Source organism: Artibeus jamaicensis, unplaced genomic scaffold (assembly GCF_021234435.1).
Source record: "Artibeus jamaicensis isolate MK-2021 breed Jamaican fruit bat unplaced genomic scaffold, CSHL_Jam_final contig_354, whole genome shotgun sequence".
Taxonomy (NCBI): Eukaryota; Metazoa; Chordata; class Mammalia; order Chiroptera; family Phyllostomidae; genus Artibeus; species Artibeus jamaicensis.
The window spans coordinates 13319722-13347183 of NW_026521803.1; the positions used below are offsets into that span (position 1 = coordinate 13319722).

General features: G+C 40.6%; 1 protein-coding gene across 1 annotated transcript in view; it reads right to left on the reverse strand.

The window, feature by feature from the left end:
- Positions 1–27462, reverse strand: part of CDH2 (cadherin 2) — a 208059-nt gene that overhangs the window by 21769 nt on the left and 158828 nt on the right. The window contains exons 7-14 of the mRNA XM_037127843.2: positions 26990–27162; positions 17472–17609; positions 16621–16806; positions 13981–14234; positions 12442–12584; positions 8741–8974; positions 8221–8454; positions 6097–6236 (exon numbers count right to left, since the gene is read on the reverse strand). Of these exons, the coding sequence (XP_036983738.2) occupies positions 6097–6236; positions 8221–8454; positions 8741–8974; positions 12442–12584; positions 13981–14234; positions 16621–16806; positions 17472–17609; positions 26990–27162 (1502 nt within the window). The remainder of the gene's footprint in view (positions 1–6096; positions 6237–8220; positions 8455–8740; positions 8975–12441; positions 12585–13980; positions 14235–16620; positions 16807–17471; positions 17610–26989; positions 27163–27462) is intronic.

Sequence of the window (27462 nt, forward strand, 5' to 3'; positions counted from 1 at the left end):
AGCTGGTACGCATGGGTTATAAGGGCCCCGCATCCAAGATTGATCAAGAGAAAACTGATATGGAATCTTTAAGTAGCCACCACACTTTCTGTCACAACCAGCTCTCACAGGCGTTGGCTTTAATCTCTAATGAGCTGACAGCATGTTGAGAGGACAAGCCTGCTCTCCTTGCCGCCACTGCTCCGCTGAACCGCACGCTGTGGTCCAAAGGATGCCGGTGTCTCCTGACTGTCACTGTGACACCTCCTAGTATGAACGGCAGAATCTTCTTTCATAGGTCTTGAGTCCCCACCAATGGGCCCAGACCCTGGGAACGGAACATTTCCCCAGTCAAATTTTAAGAGCAGAGGAAGCTGTCGAATGTCCCTGAGACTGCTTCAAAGAAAAGAGAGCTTTCTTTGATACATTCAAATGACAAGCTGGAAGATACTGTTTTAATTGCCTGGCTGAGGCTGAGCTTTGCCAAGAATGGTACAAGACATGGTACTGCACCATTTTCTTTGGACTCAGGTGGACGAGGGTTTAATCCCGTTTGCTACCTTCTAACAGTGTGTGCCTGCTTTGCTGGACTTGGGGGAAGGTCAAAAGAGATAATGTACATAAAGCAATTAACACATAGGGTACCTTCGAACAATAGCTTTTGCTACTATCATGGAGAATGAAGCTGCATGATGTCAAGGGGTTTAGGTACAGGATGTGTGAAGTGAACACCAGTTAGTGTTGCAAACATAATACATACTCAATAAATGTTTCTTTAATATAAAAGCAATGTTAAATTAAGTCGTAAGCTTTAAAAAAGGAGGAAGCTAACACTTTATTTCCTATCCTGGGGCTGAAAGGGGATGGTTGCACATTCACCCTGATTTTATTAGAGAAGCCTATAAGCAAGGAAATAGATGTAAAGATCATTAAAAGGGATACAGTGTCTGCAGCCAGCACCACTGGCCAAAAGGGCACTGAAGGACATTTACTAATGAGGGTAATTAAACATGACTTGATAACCACCAAAAGCCCTGGTGATTATGGCGCGAAGCAGATAAAGAAGAACCCTCACCCTCTTAAAAGAGACTGGACATTTTATACTAAAAGCGTCTGTCCAGCTGCCAACAGCACCGTGAGGAAATAAAGGAGCAAGTCTGATGCTGGTGTCAAATATGGCCCAATAGTCCAAACCCAGCCGACTACCCACAGCACCAATAAAAGTCCACCCCGCTTAAGGAAAGAAACAAGATAGATAGGTGTGTTTGTTTATTTCTTTGTTTTTCTTTTCCTAGGCCCCTTCGGGCTATTCTGTTGAAGAAACTAGCAACCTGTGTTTTGGCACAAGATGTAAACCGACAGAGAAGCTAATCAAGAGCAGGGAAGACAGGGAGGCCCATCCTAGTCAAGGATGCTCAGCTTTGTATTCTAATCAGTCAGCTCTTTAAGAAGAATCCCTTCTCTAGGCAGGAAGATGGAAATCCTGGCTGTGCCAGCCTTGGGTTCAGGGTTATAGCTTTCCCCAGACGGCTCTGCAGACCTGCCTGTGACGCTAACCACAGGCAGCCACCAACTACCTAAACTGACCCCTGAGATCCACCCACCCTTTAGACCTGCTCATTCATTAAGGCTGGCGGCTGAGACCTCAAGCTCTGTCTGCCTCCACTGCACAGCTTCTGTCCACATCTTGAGGTAAGACATATGCTCCATAAACTACCAGCTACGTGTAATAAAAATCAACTAAAACTTGTCTGGAATGCAACATGGCACCAACCCATTTCCCAGGCCCACTGAGTAACAGATGATGTCTTCAAATAAACTAATTTAAAAAGTATGAACGATGTTCTGTTGCTAAAAAGGCTTAATGCACACTACTGCATAGAAAGGGAATTTCTAACAGGTGACCGTCCTATTTATGGAAAATAGAAAGAGTATTTCACAAAACTAAACTTCTCAGGAACTGAGCACAGTTTTAATATTTAAAGCAATAGTATCTTATTTAGAAAAGGAAGAAGCATTTGGAATAAATTCCCTTAGAAAGTAAGGGTATTAACTAAGTTTTTTTCTTCAGAAGAAGAGATGAATAATAAAATCCATAAAACTTTGAAAAAAAGCTACATGAATTGAGTGGAGAATTTATCCTCATAGATCTGAGGTTATATTAGAAAGCTATAGTAATGAAAACACACAGAGAAGCAGGAAGCTGGCCTGCAGACTCACACTTACATAACCAACTGCTGTATGTCACATGACCCACTGCAATGCAATGGAAAACACGTACCTTTTTAGTAAATGGTGCTGGATATCCACAGGGGAAGAAAACAAAAAAGAACTCTAGTTCATACCTGGGACCAAATGAATAATCCACTACAAATGAATCACAGATATATTTCTGGGGGAGGTGATTCATTACCCTGGGGTATACGAAGTTTTGTTAAACAGGATATAAACTTACAAACAGAATGAAAAATTGATAAACAGAAATAAAAACTTCTGTTTATCATAAGACACCATCAGGAGAATAAAAAGCAAGTTGCAGAATGAGAGAATATATATATGTATATATATATATGTGTATATATATATAAAATACATTTATTTGAAAAATAACTGTTTTTCCTAATATATAAGGATGTCCTACAAATCAGTAAAAAAAAAGACAGGCAACTCGATAGAAAAACAGACAAAAAGTTTACAAAGAAGATATCAAAACAGTAAAGTCTGTGGGAATATCCTAATTAAAACATACTACGACACACATACACACACATGCACACACATCGAGTGGCTAAAATTTTAAAAGATAGGAAGAAACGAAGTACCAGTGCGGCTGTTGGATGGTGGAACTCACACACAGCAGTGGCGAGGAGGCGGTCAGCCAGTGCAATCACTGGAAGAGCAGCCGGCCTGTGCTGCAGCTGCGTATGTGCATACTGGGGCCTCGACACTCAATCTCTGTGCGCAGAACAACGGAAATGCACCAAGACACACACTCAGGGATGTTCTTAGATGTTTTAGACAAGACACTTGGGTCAACTCAAATGTCCACGTGTAGTAGAATGGGTGAATAAAGTGTGGTTCATTCTTACAATACAATAAATATTATTCAGAAGCAACAAAAATGAACTATGTCCACAAACAGCCATGGATGAATCTCCCAGCTACAAGGTTAAGTAAAGTAAGCCAGGCAGGAAAAGTACTTACTCTATCACATCCAGTTTCATAATAAAATCCAAACAGATAATGTTAATGTATGGTGATAGAAATAAAAAAAATACTGGTTACTTTTGGCAGAGACCATGCTACTTGGCAAGGGGTGCGAGAGAAGCTTCTGGGTTGCTGGAAACGTTCCTTGTCGATAGGAGTGAACCTGTGTTGATCCGAGTTAAACCTGTGGGAAGCCTTCTGCTTCTGGTTGGAATACAGAAAATCATGAGATTATAATTTGCACTCTGATGCCAAGAACAAGCCAGATAAGTTACTAAATCGCAGATTTTTGAAACCATAAGATAGCTGAGGCTATAATGAGATTTAACTGGGTGGAGGGGGTGAAGAGGGAGGGAAAAAAAAACCCTGACAAGTGTTTTCCGGTGGGGGGTGGGGGGCAGAGAGCGGGGAAGAAGACCCATACTGCTTTTATCCCCAGTAGAGTGGTAGAGGAGGAGGAAGAAAAAAACCCATTAAATCGTAAAAGGACATATCACCCTGGCTTTGAAAGAAGCTTTAGTGGCCCTGATAGACAGCCTTGATGTGTTTGGATCCCGAGAGAGTTGGTGGCTACCTCTGACTTTTCCGCCAGTCTTTCCCTGTACATGACAGGGTACAATACACTACAGCTTGGGTACAAGGACAGAGAGTCACGCTAAGGAGGAAGCTTGGATTTCATAATTTCACAAGAGTGAATGGGAGTGTGAAAACACAAATAGGATACTCATTAAGGTGCTGTTGTAGGGTGGTGACAATTGTGACCTAAGAGAGTGGTCTTGGAAATGAAGATAAGTGAATGGATTTCATGATTCACTTCAGGGGTGGAGGAGACGGAACCCGCGATGTAGCAGCACCACACTGCATATTTCACTCTGCTATTATGAGGCAAAGATTGGAATGCATAAAAAAACCCATCATGCAATTTTGTCACCATTTTCTATAATGAGAACTATAAATGGAAATCATTACAGAGGATCAGAGATGGGCAGAGGCTCTTAAACCTGGACTAAATTGTCATTAAAAAAAAAAACAAAAAAACAAGAGGCTACGAAAGGGTGTTATGAGAAGACTGGTACTAAATAAATTAGCCACAGTGAACAATATAAAAAAAAGTTCTAGGAAATATTTAAGCTATCAAGAAAGTGGGTAGGAAGCAACGTATTCATGCTTAAGAGTTTATCAGGTGGCAAAGAAACTTCAGAGGTCTGGAAAAGAAAAGGACAGAAATTTATGACGATAATATTAATAAGTCTTTACAATGGGTAGGTTTTACTATTTGATCTACATGCACCAAGCTACATGCATAAAGTCAATAAAGGAAATAAGTCTTTCCTGAAATAAGTACAATAAAATTTCATTAAAAATTTCTGAGAGGGATGGGTCGGTGAGAGAAACAACCCAATTAGGTGGCATCAAGCGCCCTGGTCCAGACCCTCGGATGCTGAGAAGTATCTTGATTCTTGCCTCTGAGCCTCCAATTCTATGCAGCCATCAGTTACGACTGGTGCCCTTTCAGTTACTGCTATTTTTACCGAAGCTTCATTGAGTGAGGTTTAAGTTGATATCTAGAAAATTATGCACAATGACAAGAAACAAAATACCAGGAAAAGATTTATGAGATAATGCGATCAACATACATTTACTAATCTTGAACACAGCTCAGGGAAGTGAAAGGAGAGATTGATTAAGGATTAAGCCAAACATGAATTTTAATATCCAAAGACATTTATAAGCAAGAAACTCTGGGGTATATTTGTAGAGCCATTTTAATTAGTATCCAAAACAGCTTTACACACGAGTCAAGTTTTCAGCAGACTTTAAATACTCTTCTAAATGAGAGGGTTGGGGAATATGGTAAACCAAGCATGGGAGCTGGAAGCTGAGCTTAGGTCTGGCTTTGCCAGTCCAACTCAGACCAAATTGTGCAACTTGCTACAGATGTAAAACGGAGACCTCTAACAGCCTGCCACAAAGATCAAGTACAATGAACGGGAAAGTGCTTTGTAAAACAAAAAGCGATATATCCTTTCCACAAAAAAGTAAAGAGGGGAAAGATGAGATATGTTCATGAAAATCCGCTTTCTTTAAGCTTACAGTCTTATCACTAATGTCCACAGAAATACCTACGACAGAGTCCATCCAAATTAACTGAGGATGATCCAGGAGCCAGCAGTTTCTGGCTCTTTTTTCTGAAAGCTGCCCCTGACGTCTGCATTAGGAAGTGGAAATGACCTAACCTCCCGTTGGTCATTCTCTTCCTTGAACAAGGATGCCACTCCTCCTGTCACAGTGATACAGAAGCTCAATTTATTTTACAGCCAGATGGGAACTCAATGTTTACTGACCAATGATAAGCCAGGCACCACGACAGACACCACGGATGCCAAGATGAGCTACGCATTGTCTCCAACTTCAAATATTTCTTGAGAATGTAAGACTCTCTCGAGGGCAGGTATTTGTTGGCTCCGCCCACCTCTGTCTCCACAAAGACTGTCACCGTTGCTGGCAGGTCGAGATTGCTCGGTAAATATTTACAGAATGAAGAGCCTCGCACTTTTTCTTCTACACACATAAATATATAAATCTCAATATAAAAAGTACTTTTATTTATATTTTGGGTATCCAATTAAGAAAACAACTTTTTTTTCCTACAAATAGAATTGAGTTACATCCTAGGCTCCTGAAAATAATGGTAATGATTTTCTCACAAACTCAATATGACTTTGGATACTTTGGAAAAAAACTCGAGACATGTGTGGCAAATGTTGGAAAAAGTCACCAAGTGTTTAATAATGTGATAAAAGAAAGGAAGTTTGATACCATTATCTCCCCACATGTATGGACGTTTGGCCTACTCTTTAGATTATATGATCATAACATTTTATTTTAAAGAGTTAAAATATGGCTAACCTGGTCTTCTTCTCCTCCACCTTCTTCATCGTATTTTAAAATATTATCTCTTACATCGTCTTCTGGATCAATTAAAAGTTGCTTGGCCTGGCGTTCTTTATCTCGGCGCTTCATCCATACCACAAACATCAGAACGAGAACTAAGGTTTAAAAAAACAGTAAAAAAGCATAACATTGTAATGTTTTAAACTTGATCTATGTAACCATAGTGTGCAACACGAATAACTTATGTGGGCTGCAGATTTGCAGTGCATCTCTCACTGTATTGTGTGTATGTCTGGCCTCACATTTGTCTTGAGGGACCAATGGAGCAAGTTCCTACTGCTGGGTTTAGAAAGTGAAGACTGAGCGCAGACCCTGGCACCCCATGAACTCACTGTGTGAACCCATGCCCTCAGCTTCATCATCTACAAATGGGGACACTAACTATTTCTATCTTTTACTTGGGTGTGCTGGCAATTCTTACCCTTAATAAAATGATGTGGAAACTCTAAAACAACAAATAATGGTATGTTAAACTGTTACTTGTTACTTAGTTGCCATTTCTTTCAAGTTGGTCGGTCATTATCATATTGCCCAGCTCAGGGAGAACTGCACTTCTCGGAGAGGGGAGGTGCTTGCCTGATGACTTGGGTGGTACGTTGGAATCGGATCAGCAGTTGGAGCCTGAGGATTTTTGGTTTCCAAAGGCTGGTCGTTTTCTGGGCACTATTGTGCATTCCCTTTCATACTAAACTGCAGCTTTCAGGTAAGAAGGCCAGGGGATTAGCCTGAGCACTGAAATAACATTAGGCTTTCATGCTTTACACGTTTGTGCCAGGTTTAGAATCATAAATTTTCCGGAGGAAAATCAGCACCAATTCATCTTCCTTCAAATGCTATAGTCACTTCTCCATGACATAATCCATCAAATCTAAGTCTTTCTCGATAAGGGTGGCATATATGCTGCATTTTAGTTGAAATTGAAACATATCCCTAAGTGCACCTCTAGGAACGCTTTCTCTCTAAAATCTGGAGATATCAGTTTACATCCTGAAGCAAAAGATTTAATGACTCCTATTTGAGCACATTTTTTATTATTGGCCATAAAAGTAAATATCCTCCCTTTAAAGCCAGATACATGATCTCATTTGCCATTGTTCCAGGGCTAAATCTAGCAAGTGGATTATTAGTATAGCATGCAGGTTTCAATTTATAGTCAAAGTAGTCTCCACACGGGAAGTAAAAAATGCTCAAGCTTCTATAGTAATTGCTTAGGATAAAAGGACAGAATTCTAAATTACCAGAACACTTGTAAATGGCAAAAATGTAAAAGAAATGGGCAACAGTTTCAAGAAAGTGACTGCTGTATAGCATGATCGCACAATAAACTAGGTCCTGCTGCTGTTCAACAATAAAACACAGAGCCCAGGCAATTTATCCTTTTAACCTGCAAGCTTAGAAGTGGCTCCTAAAGTACTTTCCGGTGGTTAATTTCTTGCATTCCATTGAACCAAAGATTGCAAAGTATCTTAAAAAGGGAGCTAGCTATTCCTTAATCTAGACGTGCTCTAAAGACAGAGAATTTATTGAGCTGTGTAATCATTTTTATTATCAAATGTGCTACACGAAGTACAATTTTTCACCATTTTACGCAGTCCTTCAGAAACAAATAACTTGATCCTTGCATGACGGGAGCACGTTGCTGACTGTGCTTTATACGAGGGAAAGGAAAGGAAAGCAATATACTTATTTTCCTAAATCATAAACTGTGTGCCAAAAATTCATACTCAAATCATAAGATACGTGCTCAAAGTCAGGACAGTCTCACATTTTTCTATAAAAGAGTTTGCTACGGCTCCCCAAGCTACTGGCATCAGAAACGGCCACAGGGCACAGAAGACACAGGGCTGTCTGGGAGTGCAGCGAGCAGGCGTGTGCATGACCAGCACTCAGGGCTCTTCTGGTGTCGAAGTGGACTTGGCTGGACCATGTATGGCTGGCAATAAAATGCTTATCGTTTTCTCGCCAATCAGGTCAAAGAGAGCTGTTAAATTACTTTGAAAGGCAACGGTAATAAGTTACTTTGCTAAACATGCTAGAAGTGAAAAGACTTAAAATCTAAGAGCTGAAGGACGCACTTACTGAGCAGGATGATGATGCAGAGTAGGATGGCGATGATGGCCCCGGTGCCAAGCCCTGCACCCACGATCCTGTCCACATCTGTGCAGTCCCCGTTGGAGTCGCACTGGCACACCTTCACACGGAGGATGGAGCTATTTGATTTGGGAGGATTGCCCGAATCCGTGATGATGATTGGAACTTCATAGATCCCAGCCTCGAGAAATTTTATCTTTAAATTAAGCTGAGCAAAATCACCTATGTAAAAAAATATACAGTTTGATAGTTAATACATGATATGGTGAAACACATAATATTTTCTAGAATGCATGGGCTACCAAATAGTACATCTAAAACAGACTAGAACTATGCTGCATTGTGAAGATATTTTTGACTCGAAGGGCTTTGATATCTTATTTAAACTTCAAGTAGCTTTTAAAATATATTTAATGAGAAGATTAAAAAGCACCTAAAATTAACTTTTTGTTCCAGGCTTCAAAATCTCTCAGCTGCATATATATTCAAATAATTAACCTGTTCTTACCATTAAGCCGAGTGATGGTCCAATTTCTCTTAATAGTCACTGGAGACAAAGGAAGATCGAACGCAAACGGTCCAGCATTCGGATCAATGTCATAATCAAGTGCTGTGATGTTAATTGAACTGGGGTCTGGTGTTTCACAAGTCTCTGCCTCTTTAGGTAATACTTGAGGGGCATTGTCATTGATATCAAGTAAATAGATCTGCAGTGTTCCAGTTCCACTCATAGGAGGAATTCCTTGAAAAGAAAGAAACACCACAAACCAGTGCTGAATAACTCCCTTTAGTGAACCTCGGCAACTGTAGAATTTTCAAAGCTTCTAGCCTTTGTTCCCTTATCATGCATAACCTTGGACAAATCTAGTTTGCCACAGCACATGGGCAGAATGTTTTGCAACAAGGCCGCTTCTTGCTTTCCAAGGTGACCCTGACCTGCCACTGCTGGTGAGCGGGAGATGAGCGCAGTGACGGTGTGTGCCCCTGCCGACTGCTTTCCCACACCTCCCGGCCCTTGCTGTCCATGACCCTGAGCCCGGGGCCACCACGTTCCTCCAGGCACCGTGGGGGATGTAAAAGATGCAAGATCACCAGCATTCTTGTGATCTTGTGGACCCTACTTTTGATGGAAAAGCAAGACATGTGCATGAAAGAACACAAGAATGCTTTGAAAGCTCAAACACAGCTATAAAATACTGAAATAGTCTACAGATCCACAAAGCTCACCTTGGGAAGAACACCTTGGAGGGGGAAGTGATATTTATTGATGAACCAACTACTTCCTTGAGAAAGTACAAGGCTGCTCTATGCAAGGGTGAGGGGGCAAAAAAGGCATTTATTTATAAAGATTGTGTATTTATTTTTACATGTTTAAACTTTGGTCACCTTCAAAGTACTCTCTATTTGAAGCAATACACCTATAGCGACTTTTTTCCCACTGATCAAAACAGGTTTTGAACTCGTTGATTTTGATGCCTTTGAATGTTCTGCTGATTTTTGTTTGACCTCTTCCACATCAGTGAAACATTTCCCTTTGAGGACTTTTTTTTTTAATCTGAGGAAACAAAAAAAAGTTGCTCGGGGTGGTGAGATGTGGTGAATAAGAAGGGCGGGGCCTGGGGGGGTCATGCTGTTTTCTGTTCAAAAACTGCTGAACACTCAGCGCAGTTTGGCAGGTGTGCTTGCAAATCACCCATCATGAAATGGGCAAACACGGGTAAAGAGTCTCAAAAAACTTCACTGAAGCAGAATGCAGCCTCTCACAATAACACCACCTGGTACACTGACACAGGTGGGTTCCTAGAACACCCATCCAGTGGGAGAAGCCTGTACTATAAGGGGCTTGCCCTCCAGAAGATAGATTTTTTTGGGGGGGGTTCCACCTTGTATACCTTATTGCATTGTAAACTTAAGAAGTAGGTTCAGACAGATGGGGAACCCAAGCCTCTATAGACTACACATGGTCACACACTCATAAGTGGCGGGGTTGCTAGTAAGGATTGTTGTAACTGACCTCAAATCCATTCTTGTAACAGCATATAATGCTGTCTCTGCCACTTCTTGTGCAAATCTAGTCTTGTGATTTGGCCTATGTTATATCAGAAATATTTATAAATGTATGTATAGTAATTCTTCATTAACATCATCAGTAGGTTGTTTGGCTTTAAGAGTATACAACAAAACCAATTTTACCACAAGCTAAGTGACAAAAACATCTCATTCATGTTATAGTGAAAAGATGCCGAGCAAAACAATACTATTTAAGAGCCTGCTGTACTATAACAGAAATACTGTGTTATTCATAAATATATTTAGTTATATACTTTATATATTATACAAATAGAATAGAACTATGGCTGTCATTGGAGTAAGGCTGCACACACACACACAGAGGTTTAGGTGACCTGCCCAAGGACAGATAACAGGAAGCAGCACAAATCTCCAGGGGCCTCTCTGAGAGCAGAGAGAATTATGCAAGGTGAATGGTGGTAAGACAGAGGCAGAATTCTCCTGCCGCCATGACCACTAGGATACTACACAGTTTGAGGAACTTTCACATTTATCATCACATTCAATATTATTTGACTCTCAGAACAACTCTATACAATAAGCAAGCAGCAAAAACAATTTATCAGTAATGAAAGTAAGCCACAGCACATATAGGAGGTTGCCCAGTCACTGAAGAGCAGAACAGGCCTCCGCATCCAGCCTCGTGAATAGCGAAGCCAAGGGCATCTGCAAAGTGTCACAGCAACAGAGATTTAACCGTGTGTATCCACCAGACTTTCAGTTAGAAAACAGTGCACCCCAGTGAATGAAAAAATTGTTTGTAACTCACACCCAACATGCACACATCATTTTATAGCTCTTTAAATCGCAACATAACGGAGCCAGATCTACTACTCGAAGTCCACTGACAAGGAAAGCTGCCACTCCCACACGGCGAGAGAGCCCGAGACCAACACCAACACTGGGCTCTGACGGGCGACGGTGGAAGCTGTTTCTCTCCAGTTGCAACTCTCAGTATTTGAATATTAGCTCTCACATTGCTAAAGATAAGAAAAATATTGCTCTGGCTCTGTCACCACAGAGATTTATGACAGACAATGATCTCGTTGAATCTTATTATATAGGATTCGGAGAGGTTCATTGAAACTGCTCTTATCAAAAGTGTTTCATAGGCAGCATTTTTCAATGTCGACCACCAAAGTGATGCTGACTATTTTTATTTGATGCAAACGTGCAGAGCTGAACACTAAAAGGGTTTTAAAATATGGTTGTGATTCAGTTTTGAAAGTATTAACATGTAATAAAATATTTATTTAAGTGTTTAGTTTGTGCCAGGCACTGTTTGAAAAACTTTATGTGTACAAGCCATTTTTTCATCCCCAATACACTATGAGTCAGGTGCTGCCACCATTACCCTTGTTTAACAGAAAGGGAAGGGGGCAGATTTAAAACCTGTTGCCAATTCCACTGTTAGGAAATGGTACAGCAGGGTTCTTCAAAACCCAGGGGCCAGGTCTTCAAAGCCTACACTCTTAAACACATATACCAAAAGCCAATAAAGCAAACATGTCCAACACCAGGTTTACAGAAGTCACTTTTATCTTACACATTAAAAAATGTGCTACCTTTTAATCTCAACCATTTAGAATCTACCAGAGGTCCCCCCCAAAACGGGCTGAACTAGGTGTTCCCAAACCAACACACTAAGGCTCACGTACACACTCATCTCAATTAATGCATGGAATTAAATGTTCTCCCAGCTCACGGCACACTAGAGGCAGAGAATTAGAAAGAAGAGAAATGCTGGAGACAGACAAAATTGATGGCAGTAGAAAAAGAAAGAGACCGCCTTAAAAAATACAGTGTCTGGGCCACTGAGGACAGACTCAACCTGCAGTAATGAGGCATCACCGTGTAGCAGGGCAGAAAACCACAGAGGCTTCTCCTCACAACACTAGGCTGCTATGGAAGGTAGTAGCCTTCTATGGAGGGTTCACAAACACCAGGAAACACACAGAATATGCCAGAGAAACCCCGGCGGAAATGGAAAATAAAAGTCGGGTTCTTCGGGGAATAAAGGTCAGTTTGCTAGACAACTGGGTTTCATAGAAAACCTCATTCCTGATGATGCATTCACGAGGAAGCTCCCCCTCTTTAACAACACACAGGATAATACCGTGACTGCATTTAATTACGTACCATTGTCAGAAGCAAGGAAAGTAGCATTATATATATTGTTTTTCACATTTGGTGATTCTCTGTCCAAAACAGCAATTGTAGTTACTTGCCCATTCACAGGATCTATTTTTAGCCAGTTGGCAGGATCAGATAATTTTGTGTATCTACAAAATGAAAGCGCAGCAAGTTTAATTTTTTTTTGACATGAAACTTAAAAAAATAAAGCATCATTTACTGGTTTAGTTCCAAATGCAAACAGCCCATTGACTTGGAGTTTTGCAGATGACGGCCGGAAGTACGCCTGTGACATGGAAAGTGTTTCTGAGACAGTGGCTCTGAGAGGCACATGAAGGCTCCATAAGGGCAGCTATGCAGGGAAGACTCCAGAGGTGTTCGAGGGGGAGACGAGAAGCTCAGCCCCTCCACCCTGGGCTCTGCCGGATTTGACAGACCTCGTTTTACCTTGCTGTCTAGCTCAGTGCGTGGCCATGCTGCCAGCACAACAGCTCAACTATCCCTTCTAGGTAAGCAGTAGCCTTAATGTATAGGGCTAAGAAAACCGTAGTTGAATTTCCTATCGCAGAATTCTTCTAAAATGTTTAATACCATACAACGGTGGAGAGGCGGTCCTAGTGGGGAGACCGCCGTAATTCTATTCATCATAGGCTCTCCCCCAACGGGTCAAGCTTCAGCACTATATCCTTCCAAGGAAGTCCCATAGGCTGAGTCTGTATGAAGCTGATTCTCTACATCACTAGTTTATCACCTTATAGTTTTTTTAATGGGGGGAGTGATCTTTTAAAGTGTAGATAATCAATATACAAATTAAAAAACATATCCGATCTTTGAAGAGGTAAAAAGTTGTAGAAATTCAATACACCAATTAATGAGCTATTTATCTTTGTTGATTTTAATGTATGGAGAGATGGAGAAGATATGCAGTTATCTGTTAGCAGCAGTTCCAGAAGAAGCTAAATAAAATATGAGTTCATTAAAAAAATATCATCAGCAGCAATGAATAGCTGTGTGGGGTGTGCTCTCCTGACCCCCTACTCCCTCACCAGCACGGAGAAGCTTGATTTTGCTGAAGCTGGAAATCTTCCCAGATATATTTTATAAGTTCCATAACTAGCATACAGGTAAAAATGAAAAAAATTAGCTTTTCTATCTTGGTTTTGGTATGAATTTTCCTCCTGATGTGTGGAGAGGAGCTAAGTGTTATAAGCTTCTGAAAGTCATCTATTTACTTACAATAGACACTTTTTGTGAGCTTGGTATGAAAGCACAGACTAAGTTATTATTCAATATTTAAGTAAAGAGAGGACAGAAACAAAGAGGCAAAGAACATTTTTTTTCAAATAAGACCTGAGTAGATCCATTCTTATATTTCCAATATACTATATTCATTCATCTATGGAGGAAACTTCATCAAAGAATGAAAAGCAATCTTGTAATAAGTAGTTTGGGGTCCAAAGGGAATGTCTTACTTAAATGACAAATGTTACGCATGGTGTAGAACAGAACATAAGTAATGAAATCTGTATCCATGGCATTTGATACCTGATATTTTGCTGCATGTACCGATCTGGGTCCTGAGCAGTAAACGTCGTTAACATGGTGCCTGCGTGGAGGCCTTCTTCTTGGCGAATGATCTTGGGGTTTGGGGTGAAGTAAGGGTTTTCATTCACATCAATGACAGTAACAGACACAGTTGCAGTTGACTGAGGTGGGTGCTGGATACCCTTGGCTAGTGGCACTTGATTTTCTGCAGCAACAGTAAGGACAAACATCCTGTTTGTTTCAAAGTCGATTGGCTAGGGAAAAAAAAAAGGAAACCATATTTTTGCAGGAAATAGTCATTTCATTCTGCAGTTTATTCTTCTACCAACTCCTTTTCCAAAACATTAGCTTTTCATTCACTGTGCGGTCGCTCCTTTTCTGGAAAACATGCATTAGCATTGTCAGTGATTGAAGTGTTTATTCCGATTTATACAAGATATTTATAAATCTTGGATATTTCAAAGATTTATGTTACAAAGTTCACATCGAAAGACTGAAATTATTTAGCTACATCCAAAAAACTTGATTATTCTAAAACATACTAGATAAACTAAGATCAAGTTGCAGGGGTGTCCACCCAGAGGCCCATGGGCTGTACGCATGGGCTATGAATGTGGCCCAACACAAAATCGTAAATTTATTTAAAACATTATGAGATTTTTTTTGGTGATTATGTGTCACAATGTATTTAATGTGTGGCCCAAGACAACTCTTCCTCTTCCAGTGTGGCCTCGAGACGCCAAAGGCTGGACACCCCTCCAGACTGTACTCACAAACTCTGGTACTACAACTACTCCTGTCTTGAAAAGCTTTTCCCAGTTTGTAGTGAAGTGGGAAAAAAAACCCTGAAACTAAAAAATATAATTTTTCACAAAGCTAAACTCATTCAATTTAAAAGTTCATTCATAATTTGATACATATATTTTAAAGTATACATATATACACAATAAATAATAGCATTTGTCAGTAGAAGGAATTTTTTTCTTTCTCACTTAGTAAACAAAAACTCTGGTGGTTTTCCCAAATAAGTCCTTGTATTTTACTACTCTGTAAAAACCCCAAATCTGAGAAAGACACTCTAGATAAAGGCAATGCACAAATAACACTTAATATAAATACTAACTTCCAACGTTCCATTGAATCATACTGTCAACAAAAAAGTCACTAGGAGTCAAGTGACCTGACTGGACTTCCATCCTTATAATTTCCACTGACCACCTCCTGGGGAAGCACAGGTGAGTGGCCCTGAGCACAGCGCCGTGAGAGAAGAGCCCGGAGCCTTACGCTGTCACAGGGTGTCTAAGAATGATCAGAGCTGCGGCCAAGGAGAAAGCCACCTCATCAGCAGCGCAAGCGACACCAGTTCCTTAACCTAGACCACCTCCAAATCTCCAAACACGTAGTTTTTTTTTTTACTCTAAAATCACTGATTCAACTTCCCTTTCTCAATGATTTTAAACAACACAGTAGAGACGCCAGAAGTAAGACAGACCCTTTTAAGTGACTGCATTAGCCAGACGAAACATCCTGGACATAAGATTTACTGGGGCTAAGTGGTACGTATGAGTGGTTCTAAGAGCTTTAACACATATTACGTTCATTTCCCCTCTGAACAGTGCTATGGCTGGGTGCCGCTATCATCCTCACTTTTTGGAGGAGGAATCTGAGGCTTGAAGGAGGTTAACATTGGCCATGGTCACACGGACACCAAGGGCCACCAAGGGCGAGCTCGGTTAGAACACAGGGGTCAGATCCTGGGGCCAGGCTTGCAATCACTCTGCTCTGTTCAGAGTGATCACCTCTGTTCCCACCTCGTGAAGGAAAAGTCCATTCCATTCACACATGCATAACATTCTTGGCAACTGACACCTTAGTTGTAAGGTACACCTTTCTCTGTAAGGTAGATGTTGGGGTTTTCTCACAAATTGAGAGTGTTGGGATAAGAGGCAAGGAAGCCCATCTCTTCACTGTGTGGACAAACAGGAGAGATATTCACTTTAAAGAGCTTTTACGTTAGCACTGTGTATTTATTACACTTCAAGTTAACATCCCCTTTACTTCCAGCACTTGGTCATTTTGGGGGGCAGCAGTTAAAGACCAGAGGACCCAATTTCTTAATGCTTTGAAAATAACATTTAGAAACAGCAATGCAAATTCAAAGCCTTTAAAAAGTGTGGACCCTCTCCTTGCCTACTCATCATATCATACCTTTGGGATATTTTCGGGTTTGGCCCCTGAGCCAGCACTCTGACAGAAAGCTGCAGATACAAGAACAGCAGGTGTGGTGCAGTGAGGCTCATCGCTACCCGCTGGTGACCCAAACCGCAGGGTGCGATGGGTCCCTAGCACAACCGCACCACGGTGAACACTGTGGAGGGCTGGCCCGTCTCCAGCTTGTTAACACTGTCTGAACTAACTGAAAAACAATGAAATTCCAGGAGTAATATGAGAATGTCTGTGCTGGCCTCAACAGAAACTACAAAATAACAAATGTGACTCCTCAAAATATGTTAATTCCAGATTTAGAGATGTGTGAAAGAAAAGCAAATGTCCTAAGACCGAATAACAAACAAAGGGGGTAGGGGGCACATACTGGTCACTGCAGAGTGGCCGCCAGACACTGGCCCGAGTCCCACTTACTTTGACTACGGTCACTAAGCCGTCATTGCTGTTGGGGTCAGTCTGAATGGCGAAGCGGCCGGTGGGATCCCCGCCACTGATTCGGTACACTGCATTCCAGGACGGCGTGTGGGGCTGATCCTTGTCGGTCACGGTTAGATTAGCTACTGTGACATCCACCCTGTTTTCAGGGACTTCACCATAGAACTACAAGAAAGAAGAACCTCAGTCAGAGGAGTGATGTGGAGCAGAGAGGAACGGCACATCTCGATGACCACACTGCCCCGACTTTCCTAGACCGTTAAGTCTTTACCATCCCCACTAAGTGTGGAGACCACTGATGCAGGTGACTGCAGCATTCACGGTCAACTTGAAAAACAATATGGCATTGGCCAGCAATCAATTTTTTCCAAATAGTGTCGCAGTTTCATTACTATTATAATTAGCATCCATTTGTGAGTATCAGGGTGATTAATGGGAGGTGGGAGGAAGGGACTTGTCTGGGGGAAGCAATTTTCTTCAACGGTTAATAATTATTTGCTGATGAAGTAGCAAAAATCAGTCACATAATTCATGTACCTGAAACTATTATAAGTATTTTGTTATAACAGCACAAGTTTTGGGGGGAACATTTCTTCCAGGAGACATATTTTAACAGCTTTATCAGTGGACTTGGCGACTAAGAGAAAAAATATTACTTTGATGGCTCGTTTGGAACCTGCCTTCAATGACAGAACATGTCTGAGTCAATAGCCATTCTACCATTAGGGTAAGCTACTTCCACCTCGACTTAACACAGTTGTTATTCATGACCCAACCTCCCAGCAATGGACTGCAGACCTGAAGTTCAGGGAGTGGCAGTCTGCACTTACTGTCATGGCAGTGAACTCTGGAGGATTGTCGTTGACATCTGTCACCGTGATGACAGCCGTTGCTGTGTTTGAGAGGCCATATGTGGGACTGCCTTCCGTGTCTGTAGCTTGAATTATTAACGTATACTGTTGCACTTTCTAAAAGGACATAAAGATAACCTCAATGAAACTGATTCTTCAGGAAGAGGCAACTGTGGTTCTGTAAGGGGCTCTCTGTTATACACCAAGAGCACAGCATCATTCACTCTGATCAACATCACTTGAAATTTCCCAAGTGGAGTTCACTTTAATTTGCAAAGCACAGGTCTGGTCTTTGTCTCTAGATTCAACTATATATTTTCACCTCCACTCATGAAAACAAACACAGAGCAGATGTGAGAATTTCACAGCTCCGCTGAAGCTTCTGTCGGGTGGGTTTCAACCTTCCTTTTTCTCCTAACCTTCTCAACATTCTAGTGCACCGTGATCAAGCGTTCAAGTCCACTGGTTTTATTTATTTTATCACATACAAATTTCTATCCACATTAAGACACTAGAGACAACAGAGAATCTTGAGAGGGAAAAGAAAGCATATATATTTCACACAGAACATATATTTCCTTTTATATATTATGTTAAGGTAAGAGTGTTAAATCAAAAAGTAGGCACATCAGCAAATTTGACATATATTTAAAAATTACCCTCCATCACTAACAGTGCTGAAAGCTTCCTCCTGAATCCCCTTGCAGAATGGGGTATTACCCAACCTTTATTTTTGCCTATCAGGTAAGTCAAAAATAGTATCTCATTTTGTTTAGCAAATTGATTCTATGTGAATTCATAATCATTACATACGTTTATGTGTGTTCGTTGGCATAATCTTATACATGTTCTTTCTATTAACAGGATTGGTACAGTACTTTCTTCTAGTTCTAATTCATACATGATATTCACAACTATATAGAGGAAATACATTCTTAAATGAAGTCAAAACCTAGTTAAAGGGTTTGTGTTTACATTCTTAGTCCTGGAACATAGTAGGTATTTAATGTTTGTACACTTGACGTATTGCTCCCTGGACGTAACGTTGTGTCCAGAGACCTATCATGGGCATGGATGCAGTCTCATGCAGATGCTTATTACCAAACAGGCATTGCTGCTGTCAAACGCCAGGTGGGATGGTTTAGAGGGGAGCCAAATTAAGCTGTAATGTCCCTAAGCGAAAATCTTGAGATTGTTTGAGAAGTGTTTAGTGCTATCTGACAGACTTTTATATTCGGAAATGACCAAAACAAGTATCTAAAATCATTGGAAATCTCTGTGGAAATTGGTACAGATAAAAAAAATAGATAGTTTTCACAAATGTTAAAATATTCTGAACAACAAAACTCACTTCTTCAAATAAAAATACACTGTCACGGCAAAGGGCAGCCTTCCCTGATTCTAAATATAACTAACATTATGAATGGCCACACTTAGGGGACTTCTGGAACTTGGACAGAACAGACGCTAATTGTAGCTTCTGATTTAGTTGTTAGTGGGAGGCGCCAGGACAAAGACGGGAGTGGGAGGGAAGGCCAAACCTCACACATGCGACTTGAAGTCTCTGTCTACCCAAATGTCAGTCTCTAGCAGTTATTCATTTTAGTTTAAAAAAACGCACTTTTTTAAATAAGAAAGAAAGAAACAAAGGAATAGTGCTGGTGGAGCCATTTTAAGTTTTCTTAACCCATCGCACCTCACCGTAATGCTTAGGCAAGCTAAAGTATTTCTCAGTAATTTCCTCTCCTCATCCAGAGTGTCATTTTAGCTTAATGTTCTCATGGTTAGTGAGAGAATTTTGTAGAGTACATAGTTCAGCTTCCCAGCTGAAAATAATGAACGTAAAAATCTGTTATTGAAATTGCATTTGTTAGCTACTGTTTACAGAAACAGATGAACATTCTCAAAAACAGTTTTAAAAATGGAACCTCAAAAAAGAAGATAAAAAACCAACACAGATATATGGAGACACAGTTCTTTTTAATGTCTACTCTGACAAAGATCTCTAAAATTACATATGCTTATTATATGCAATTATCCATGTAGCTGACATATTGGGATCAGTAACTAATACTTGAAATTTCCTATTGCTTCAAGCTAGTCTTGAAATCTTTAACTTACAAAAGAACACTGTTATTTCTAAAATACAGTATCTCTTCAAATAAAGAAGTGACTTGGAAAATAGTATAATCTCCAGTTTCAAAGGCCTGGCTGGTAAACTGCTTTTACATTCAGTAAGGGAGAGGTTCCAGACAACCAAACTGTTTGGAGCTTCTTGCCCAATTTAGTCACTGGGCATCTGGTTTTAAATGACTGACATTTAGATTCCGTAAGGATTTGACTCCCCACCCTCATAGTCCCACTTCCCACGTCTGATCCAGGGGACTTGGCTTAAAACATTCCCTCACTTCCTGCTCTAGAAGGAATAAAATTCATGTGCAGGCTGACAATCCTTCCTTCTCTTTTTTACCTATCTTAGCATGGCTATCCTGTTTCATCCCCTTACCCCACACCTTGAGCTTTCTGTATTTATTTTCAAATGCTTATCATAACTCCACGCCATTGTATCTGGCATTTCCCTCTGCCTAAACTGCTGGTTCTCAATCAGGACAATTTTGTCCCCCGCCCCCACCAAAGGGACATCCTGGGACATTTTTGGTTGTCAAAACTAACAAGTACAGCTGGACCAGGAGTGAATCATAGAAATGAAGATCACGTGGAGGATTAGCAACAGGGGAGTGAGAGAAGGAGAAGGAGGGAGAAGGTACAGAAAATAAGTAGCATAGACAGTAGATAGAAAATAGATAGGGGGAGGGTAAGAACAGTAGGAGAAATACAGAATCTAAAGAATTTGAGACACGTGTTCATGGACTAAAGGGGGACATGGTGGGGGAGGGGCATGCAGGGTGGAGGGGGGGAATAGAACAAATGTAATGGCATAATCAATAAAAAAGTTAAAAAAAACTAACAAGTACTACTGACATCTAATGGGCTGAAAGGCCAGAGATGCTGCGAAACATCCTATGATGCATAGGCCGGGCCCCTAACAAAGATTTATCTGATCCAAATGTCAACAGTGTCAAAGATTTTTGAAACTCTGGCCTACAATACCTCTCCCTCCATTCTGAACTTGACAAAAAGAAAGCCTAAAAGTCACCACAGAGATGACTTCCGGAAGTCCTCGAGGGACAGCCACTGCCGACTGAGGACACAGCGCCGTCACCACTTTCAGTTTCTGCGGCTGTCAGCAGTCCACATGCCTGCCCACCCCTGCAGTGGGCACACGTGCGCACCCCGCTGCCGCGGCCCCTGCTTTGTCGGTGCTGTATCGCTGCCATGCGCACGCTGCCTCACTGGGCACGCCAAGCGGTAAATGCCTAATGGATTCTTTTTCAAATTATAGTTGATGTACAACATTACATAAGTTTCAGGTGCACAATATAATGATTTGACAATTTTATACTTTACGGAGTGATCACCATGGTGAGTCTAGCAACTGCCTGTCATACCAAGTCATTACAGTATTGACTGTATTACCTGTGCTGTGCATTGCATCCCTGGGATTTATTTATTTTATAACTGGAAGTTTGTACCTCTTATTCCCCTTCACTTTTTTTGCCCATCACCCATTTCCCTTCCCGTCTGGAAAGCATCAATTTGTGCTCTGTATCTAAGAGTCTGTTTCTCTTTTGTTTGTTCATTTGCCTTTAAGGTTCCATATGTAAGTGAAATCATATAGTATTTGTCTCTCTATGTCTGACTTATTTCACTTAGGGTAATCGTCTCAAGGTCCATTCGTGTCATTACAAATGGCAAGATTTAATTCTTTTTTCATGAAAGCATAATATTTCCACATGGTGAAATATTAAGTTCAGTTTACAGTTGTTTGCATGAAATATAATACAATAATTAATACATTGTAATACAATAAATTCTGTGTCTTGTGTATTCACAACTATAAACCTACTTTTGCCCCACCCTGTATTTAACACATCTTTATTACCCACTCATCTATTGATGGAAACTTAAGTTGGTTCCATATTTTGGCTATTGTAAATAATGTTGTAATGAACTTAGAGATGCATACATCTTTTTCAATTAGTGTTTTGGATTTCTTCAGATAAATACTCAAAAGTGGGATTTCCAGGTCATATGAAAATTCTAGTTTTAATTTTTCTGTTTTCCGTAGTGGCTGCACCAGTTTCCATTCCCACCGAAAGTGCATAAGGGTTCCTTTTTCTTCACAGCCTTACCAACACTTGTTACTTGTTGACCTTTTGCTTTTGAATTCATGGTTGGATGGATGACTAGATGAGAGACCTTGGGACCTGCATTACATTATAAAAATCATTTCAGGTCTGAAAAATCCTTTTTAAAAATATTTTATTTATTTACTTTAGAGAGAGGGGAAGGCAGGGAGAAGGAGAGGGAGGGAGACATCGAGGTGGGAGAGAAACTCTGATTGGCTGCCTCTCGCACACGCCCTGACCAGGGACTGAATGTGCAGCCCAGGCCTGTGCCCTGACTGGTGCCATTTTGCTTTGCGGGACGACACCCAACCGAGCCATACTGGCCAGGGCAGGACAAACCAGATGCTTATTTGAATGGCTAGCTATCATTTATTCATTAAAACATATCCTGGCAGGACACACTAGTTCACTGTTTCCCAAACTACAGAGATTCATATACCATTTTCCCAATTCTGCCACTGCTCATATTTCTATACCATGACCCACTTAACACTTACCTTGATGTTAACTCCCTTTAATAAAATCTTAATTTATTGTAAGACTACCACAAATGGAAAACTAGCATCACTGGCCATATAGGTAACTGTAAAAATAAACATGGTACAATCCTTGTACTCTGTCAGTCTCTACTTGGTGGGATGGCATCTGTCATCTATAAACATCCTATTTGTGGTCTCTGGTTTTCTCTAGAGGTTTCCCTACATGTATCAATTAGACTGATTATATCTGTGTATCAGACTATTGAAACACTGAACTGGGGGAATATAAGTGAACGAAGAGGTGGGAATATTCAGTCATTCATCTAGCAAACACTTAATGAGTGTCTACTAGATGTGAGGTAATATAGTATTTACTTGAATAAAATAATGAACAAAACGAGAGGTGGCCTTGCTGTCATTTGTGAGGGGGACATTTATTGCCTCCTGGAAACAAATACATAATGCAACTATAGTAAGAACGGGAAGAAGTGGTTCGAGAAACCTTTAATGGGGCATCTGAACCAGGTCCTCAGAGCCTGAGAGGGGAATGAATGCAAGAGGCATATTGGAGGTAAACTGAGAGGAACCTGATAACTAAACATCAAGGTGGATTAATGGCAGTGTATGTTAAAGGCAAGAAGACCCTGTCTTTGAGGCAGAAGAGAAGGTGGCAGAGTGCATATAAAAATGGAAATTCTCCAGGAATCAGAAATTTAGAGAGACCAAAGGTCTGCTTTTGAATGCATTGGTTTAGGGGCTGAGCATTTAAGTAACCTTGTCATAAGAACTTACGAGGAAAGGATGGGTTTGTAAACTTGTTCCAATTTAAGTGCTGGGCCCCTAGCTCCCCATTTGTGAAATGAGATGGAGAATACCACCTGCCTTGTAAGGCAGCAGTCTAAAATGTTTCTGAATGCTAAGGACGTGTCAACATTCTTCTAAGTGCCTTAATAATAATAATAAACCATTAGCATTTGAGATCGAGCAATAACTACGTGCCAGGCACAGAGCTAAGCACTACAATTTATCTCATTTAGTCCTTCTAATAAGGCCGGTAGATTTTTTAAATCTTCATTTTACAGACGAGAAAAGCAAAGCTTGGGGAGGCAAGGAGGCTTGTGTGTTGAGGCCCGACCATGAGTAGCAGGGATGAGATCTGAACCCAGGTATCTCTGAGTTCTGAGTCTGTGCCATTAATCACCCTGCCCTGTCGGTGCCTTCCAAGAAAGGCATAATACATGTGTGGTACGTGTGCACCCTGGAGGGGGTAAACAGGCAGAAAGCCGAATTTTAAGGAGATGGGGAAGGAGTGGGAGTTGTGTGGTGAGTATGAGCTGCCCTTTGAGGAGTCTGGTGTTGAAAGGAAGGAGGAAATCTCCTGACATGACTATTTCTGCAGGGCTCCTGCTCAGGGTGAACAGATGAGGAATGCACCGGTCTCCCTGAATACCAGAGGAAGAATGCAGATGTAACGTCTCTGTAACGCTGTCTTTGTATTTCTAGAGAAATGCACTGGGTACTGGGGGTGCTCAGGGGACGGGAGGAGGACTGGCTGCCAGAGAGTGAGGACTAGCCTGACAGAGAGCTAAGAAAGGGGTCTTCAGGCAGAGGGAACAAGACAAACAACAGAGTATAAAATGCAGATTTGTAGAAGAAATTGCATGTGGTTGTATGAGTGGTTGGGCATCATTTTCTCGTGAGTAAGAAGCAAGATATTCTAGGAGGGCAGGTAGGCTAAAGAAGGCTTTGGGGCCAAGGTCACAGAGGCTCTGTCACGCCGCTTTAAACAGTGACATTCCTGACTTCATGCTGTGGGTTGTGGCGAGTCATTTTACCAGAAGGAAAAATCAGCGTGTCTGTAGATTATGAAGGAACCTGCAGGGCTTGTAGGAAGAAGCCTGCTGAGAAGGGAAGACTAAGCCAGCAGAACATAGAACACCCCTCGGGGTAGAACTCACTGTTGAGGACACATGTAAAAGGATTGTTAGGCTTGGAAAACAGGAAGTATAATTCTTTGCCATGAGAAAAATTTTGGTAAGGAGTTAAAGTAACAGTGCTCACGCTGTAGGCACTAACGCTGGATTTATGATGGCAATGGGGGAAAACAGTATCTAATATTTATTGGACACTGCGCTGATGCTTTCTGCTCTGTGTTGCATAATCCTTACAACCATCCATGAGGCAGGTCAGATGACTATCCCCGCTTACAGGTGTGGGGGCTGAGGGTGCAGGCTATTAACACTGAAGGTCAAACAGTCCAGAACAGGCAGAGCCAGAATTTAAACCCAGGGAAGAGGAGGCAGGTTCTTTATACTCAGGACATAGACACAAAGAGAAAAGGGTGGAGAAAAGAAAAAATGAACTAGGTAAGTAATACAACAAGAAGTGAGGTGGCGATGAGGAAAAGAGAGAGAGAAACAAGTAAATAAATACGTAAAGAACAAACACTGGGATATGTTGTGAGTACAGCTTAATTCTGGGAAACCTGATGAATTCATCTTTTTTTTAAAAATCTGGAGATTAGAAGAAAATAAAAAGCTGAATCTTAGTGTTTCAATCATTTAGAAGTTCAGTCACTTAAAAGTGTCACATATCCTGGGAGAATGATGACTGAAATTACTTTTAACAAAAAGAAAACTGTAAATTCTAATAGAAATAGAATTTGCAGCCTGTACGAGGCCTAAAGAAGAATAATTTATTCCTGGCTGCAGGCAGAATTACCATAAACCATCTGAGATAGACACATTTTTTTCCTTGTTAAATGACTTTTGGAAAATGAAGGTTTTCCATAATTTTCCCTCCTAACTCATTGTTGTGTTTAATAATTTTGCTGTCAAGAAGTTATTTTTCATGCTGTATCTAACCTCTGATTCTACAGTTTCGAGTCCATTTCCTCATTCATTTCATCAGGGGGGAGTGGATAGCTGCCTCTCCCCTACTGAAAGACTTCCTGACCCATGACTGGGGTCTGGCTTCAGACTTCCATTCTCTAAACCAAAAAGTGTCTTTGATTTTTAAATGCGGTTGGTCTGCTTTAGTAAAACGAACACTCTATGCTTCTTTCTTGTCATAAAACAGCCAGGCTCGATGTGATGCGAGTATTACTGTGTGGGAACAAGATGAAGCCACATTTCTGTATCCCACAACGCAAGTGTGAATGAAAGAGAAATACTACAACTGGGAGCTGAGTTACACATACCTAGTATGTGAGCAATCTGGCCTCCGAGAAGGAATATAAACATATACCATATTCTCATATAAAATATGGCATTCATGCTCAGTTTATTGGCATTTGAGAGAGTAGTATTTCACACAGTAATGGAAAAGGTAAAAAGATATCCATGTTTTGAATAGCCCTAAATTAAAAGTACTATTGCAAAAACTAAATGTCGACAATCTCTAACACAAAACATTCCTAGGGAAAAAAATCATTGACACCTGGAGATTAATAGGTACAATGAAATAAAAACAAGACATCTAACTCCTAAGTAAGGCTCTGAACTCAGTAGTGAATGAAGTAATCTTAACTGGGTTATGTTATCTTATTAAAGTGCTTCTAGCACTATCTAGCATATATCATTAATTGCAATAGTAATGTTTTCTTCGATCCACTTCAAGTGAACACTACTAGGATAATAAAGTATCATAAAAACCAACTCCTAAAATTCTTGTCAATAATATTAAATATGGTAGGTGTAATGTCTCATTTTGATGCCCACAGCTTGAGGTCTCATTACCATAAAAGGCTGGCTTGGCCAGAAGTCTACAAAACAGGAATCCTTATCAGTTGGCACTTTGGCAATTCACCCATACAGTGATTACTGATGGTCAATAATGACCTTGAGAACTTCTTAAGAGAGTGGAAAGAACAGAATAGAGAAAAGTTGTAAAGGATTCATTAGGGCTAGAGATTTCAGAAAAGAATTAAGCAGGGCTTGAATTGGAGCATAAAGGAATAGAAGGCTCAGGATCAAGAAAAAGGGGCAAGATGTTTCTGGTAGAAGGACTCATGAGAGAAAGCCCAGAGGTGTGCAGGAGCATGGTGAGCTGGGGTGCGTCACAGTGAGGAGACCACCTGGAGTTCGCCAAAATATCCATTCCCTCTCAGACTGTAACACTACAGGATATTTCAATACCATCCAATTTTATTCTTTTTCAACAAAGTACTATGACAGAAGAGTGTTTATCTCCATTTATAACTGGAAAGGCTAGTCAGTAGAATTAATGTAGTTATTAGTGTTCCAACCTGTTAAGTAAATTAATCTTAGAGTTAAGGGGAAAGTTCTGATAAGAAGATAATCTCCTTTGTACTACACCAGGCTCACCACAGAGGCTATAAAACTTATTCACGCACATATTATCTGTAGCCTCTTAAAAACATGAATGTTAATATTTACCTTAAATTTATACATGCATTATTTGGGCATGGTTTTTAGTTCAATTCCTCACAAAAACCCATTATAGAGCCAAACCAAGAAAATGCCAACAATTAAAAAAATTAGATACCACAGGTATCTAATTAACTTAGTCAATTATCATACTAAATATTATATAGACTAACAATATATCAGACTAGCAGTGAATTACCTTGTATCATACATTATTTAACCAATTCGAAGTCATGTAGAAAACAGTGCAACAGATTTCTCAGTAGACATTAACATTGAGTAATACTGTGGATATATTATTACCTGGAGATAAACTGTATGTGAGACCATGCACCTTTAAGGTTAAAAACAAATTCAAAAACAGCATTTGGTTGGCTTACTTCTCTATCAAGTCCAGCCGCCACTGTGATAATATCACCGGTCTCATTGTTGATGGTGAACATGTTGGGCGAAGGGGTGCTTGGAGCCTGAGACAGGATCCTGTACCGCAACATCCCATTCTGGGTATTTGGGTCATCATCATCAATAGCAGTGACTGTCATCACGTATGTTCCTAGACACAGTATACACGGAAAATGAACGGTCGCCCTGTATTTCAGGGTCTCCTCCCCGGAGGGTATATTTACCTCTTCGTTCAATCTCAATTTCACCTTTTCAGAACAAACATTTAACCACTTAGACTTGATTAAAAACACTATCGATAGGCACAGTATTCACTTTAAAAAATATAAAGCATGGCACAGTTACTTGAAAGGGAAACTGTAAAACATTAATACATTTTAAAAGACTCAATTTTTCCAGAACTGAGAAGACAAATTCACTATATGATTCAAGGAAAGGATCACTTCAGACT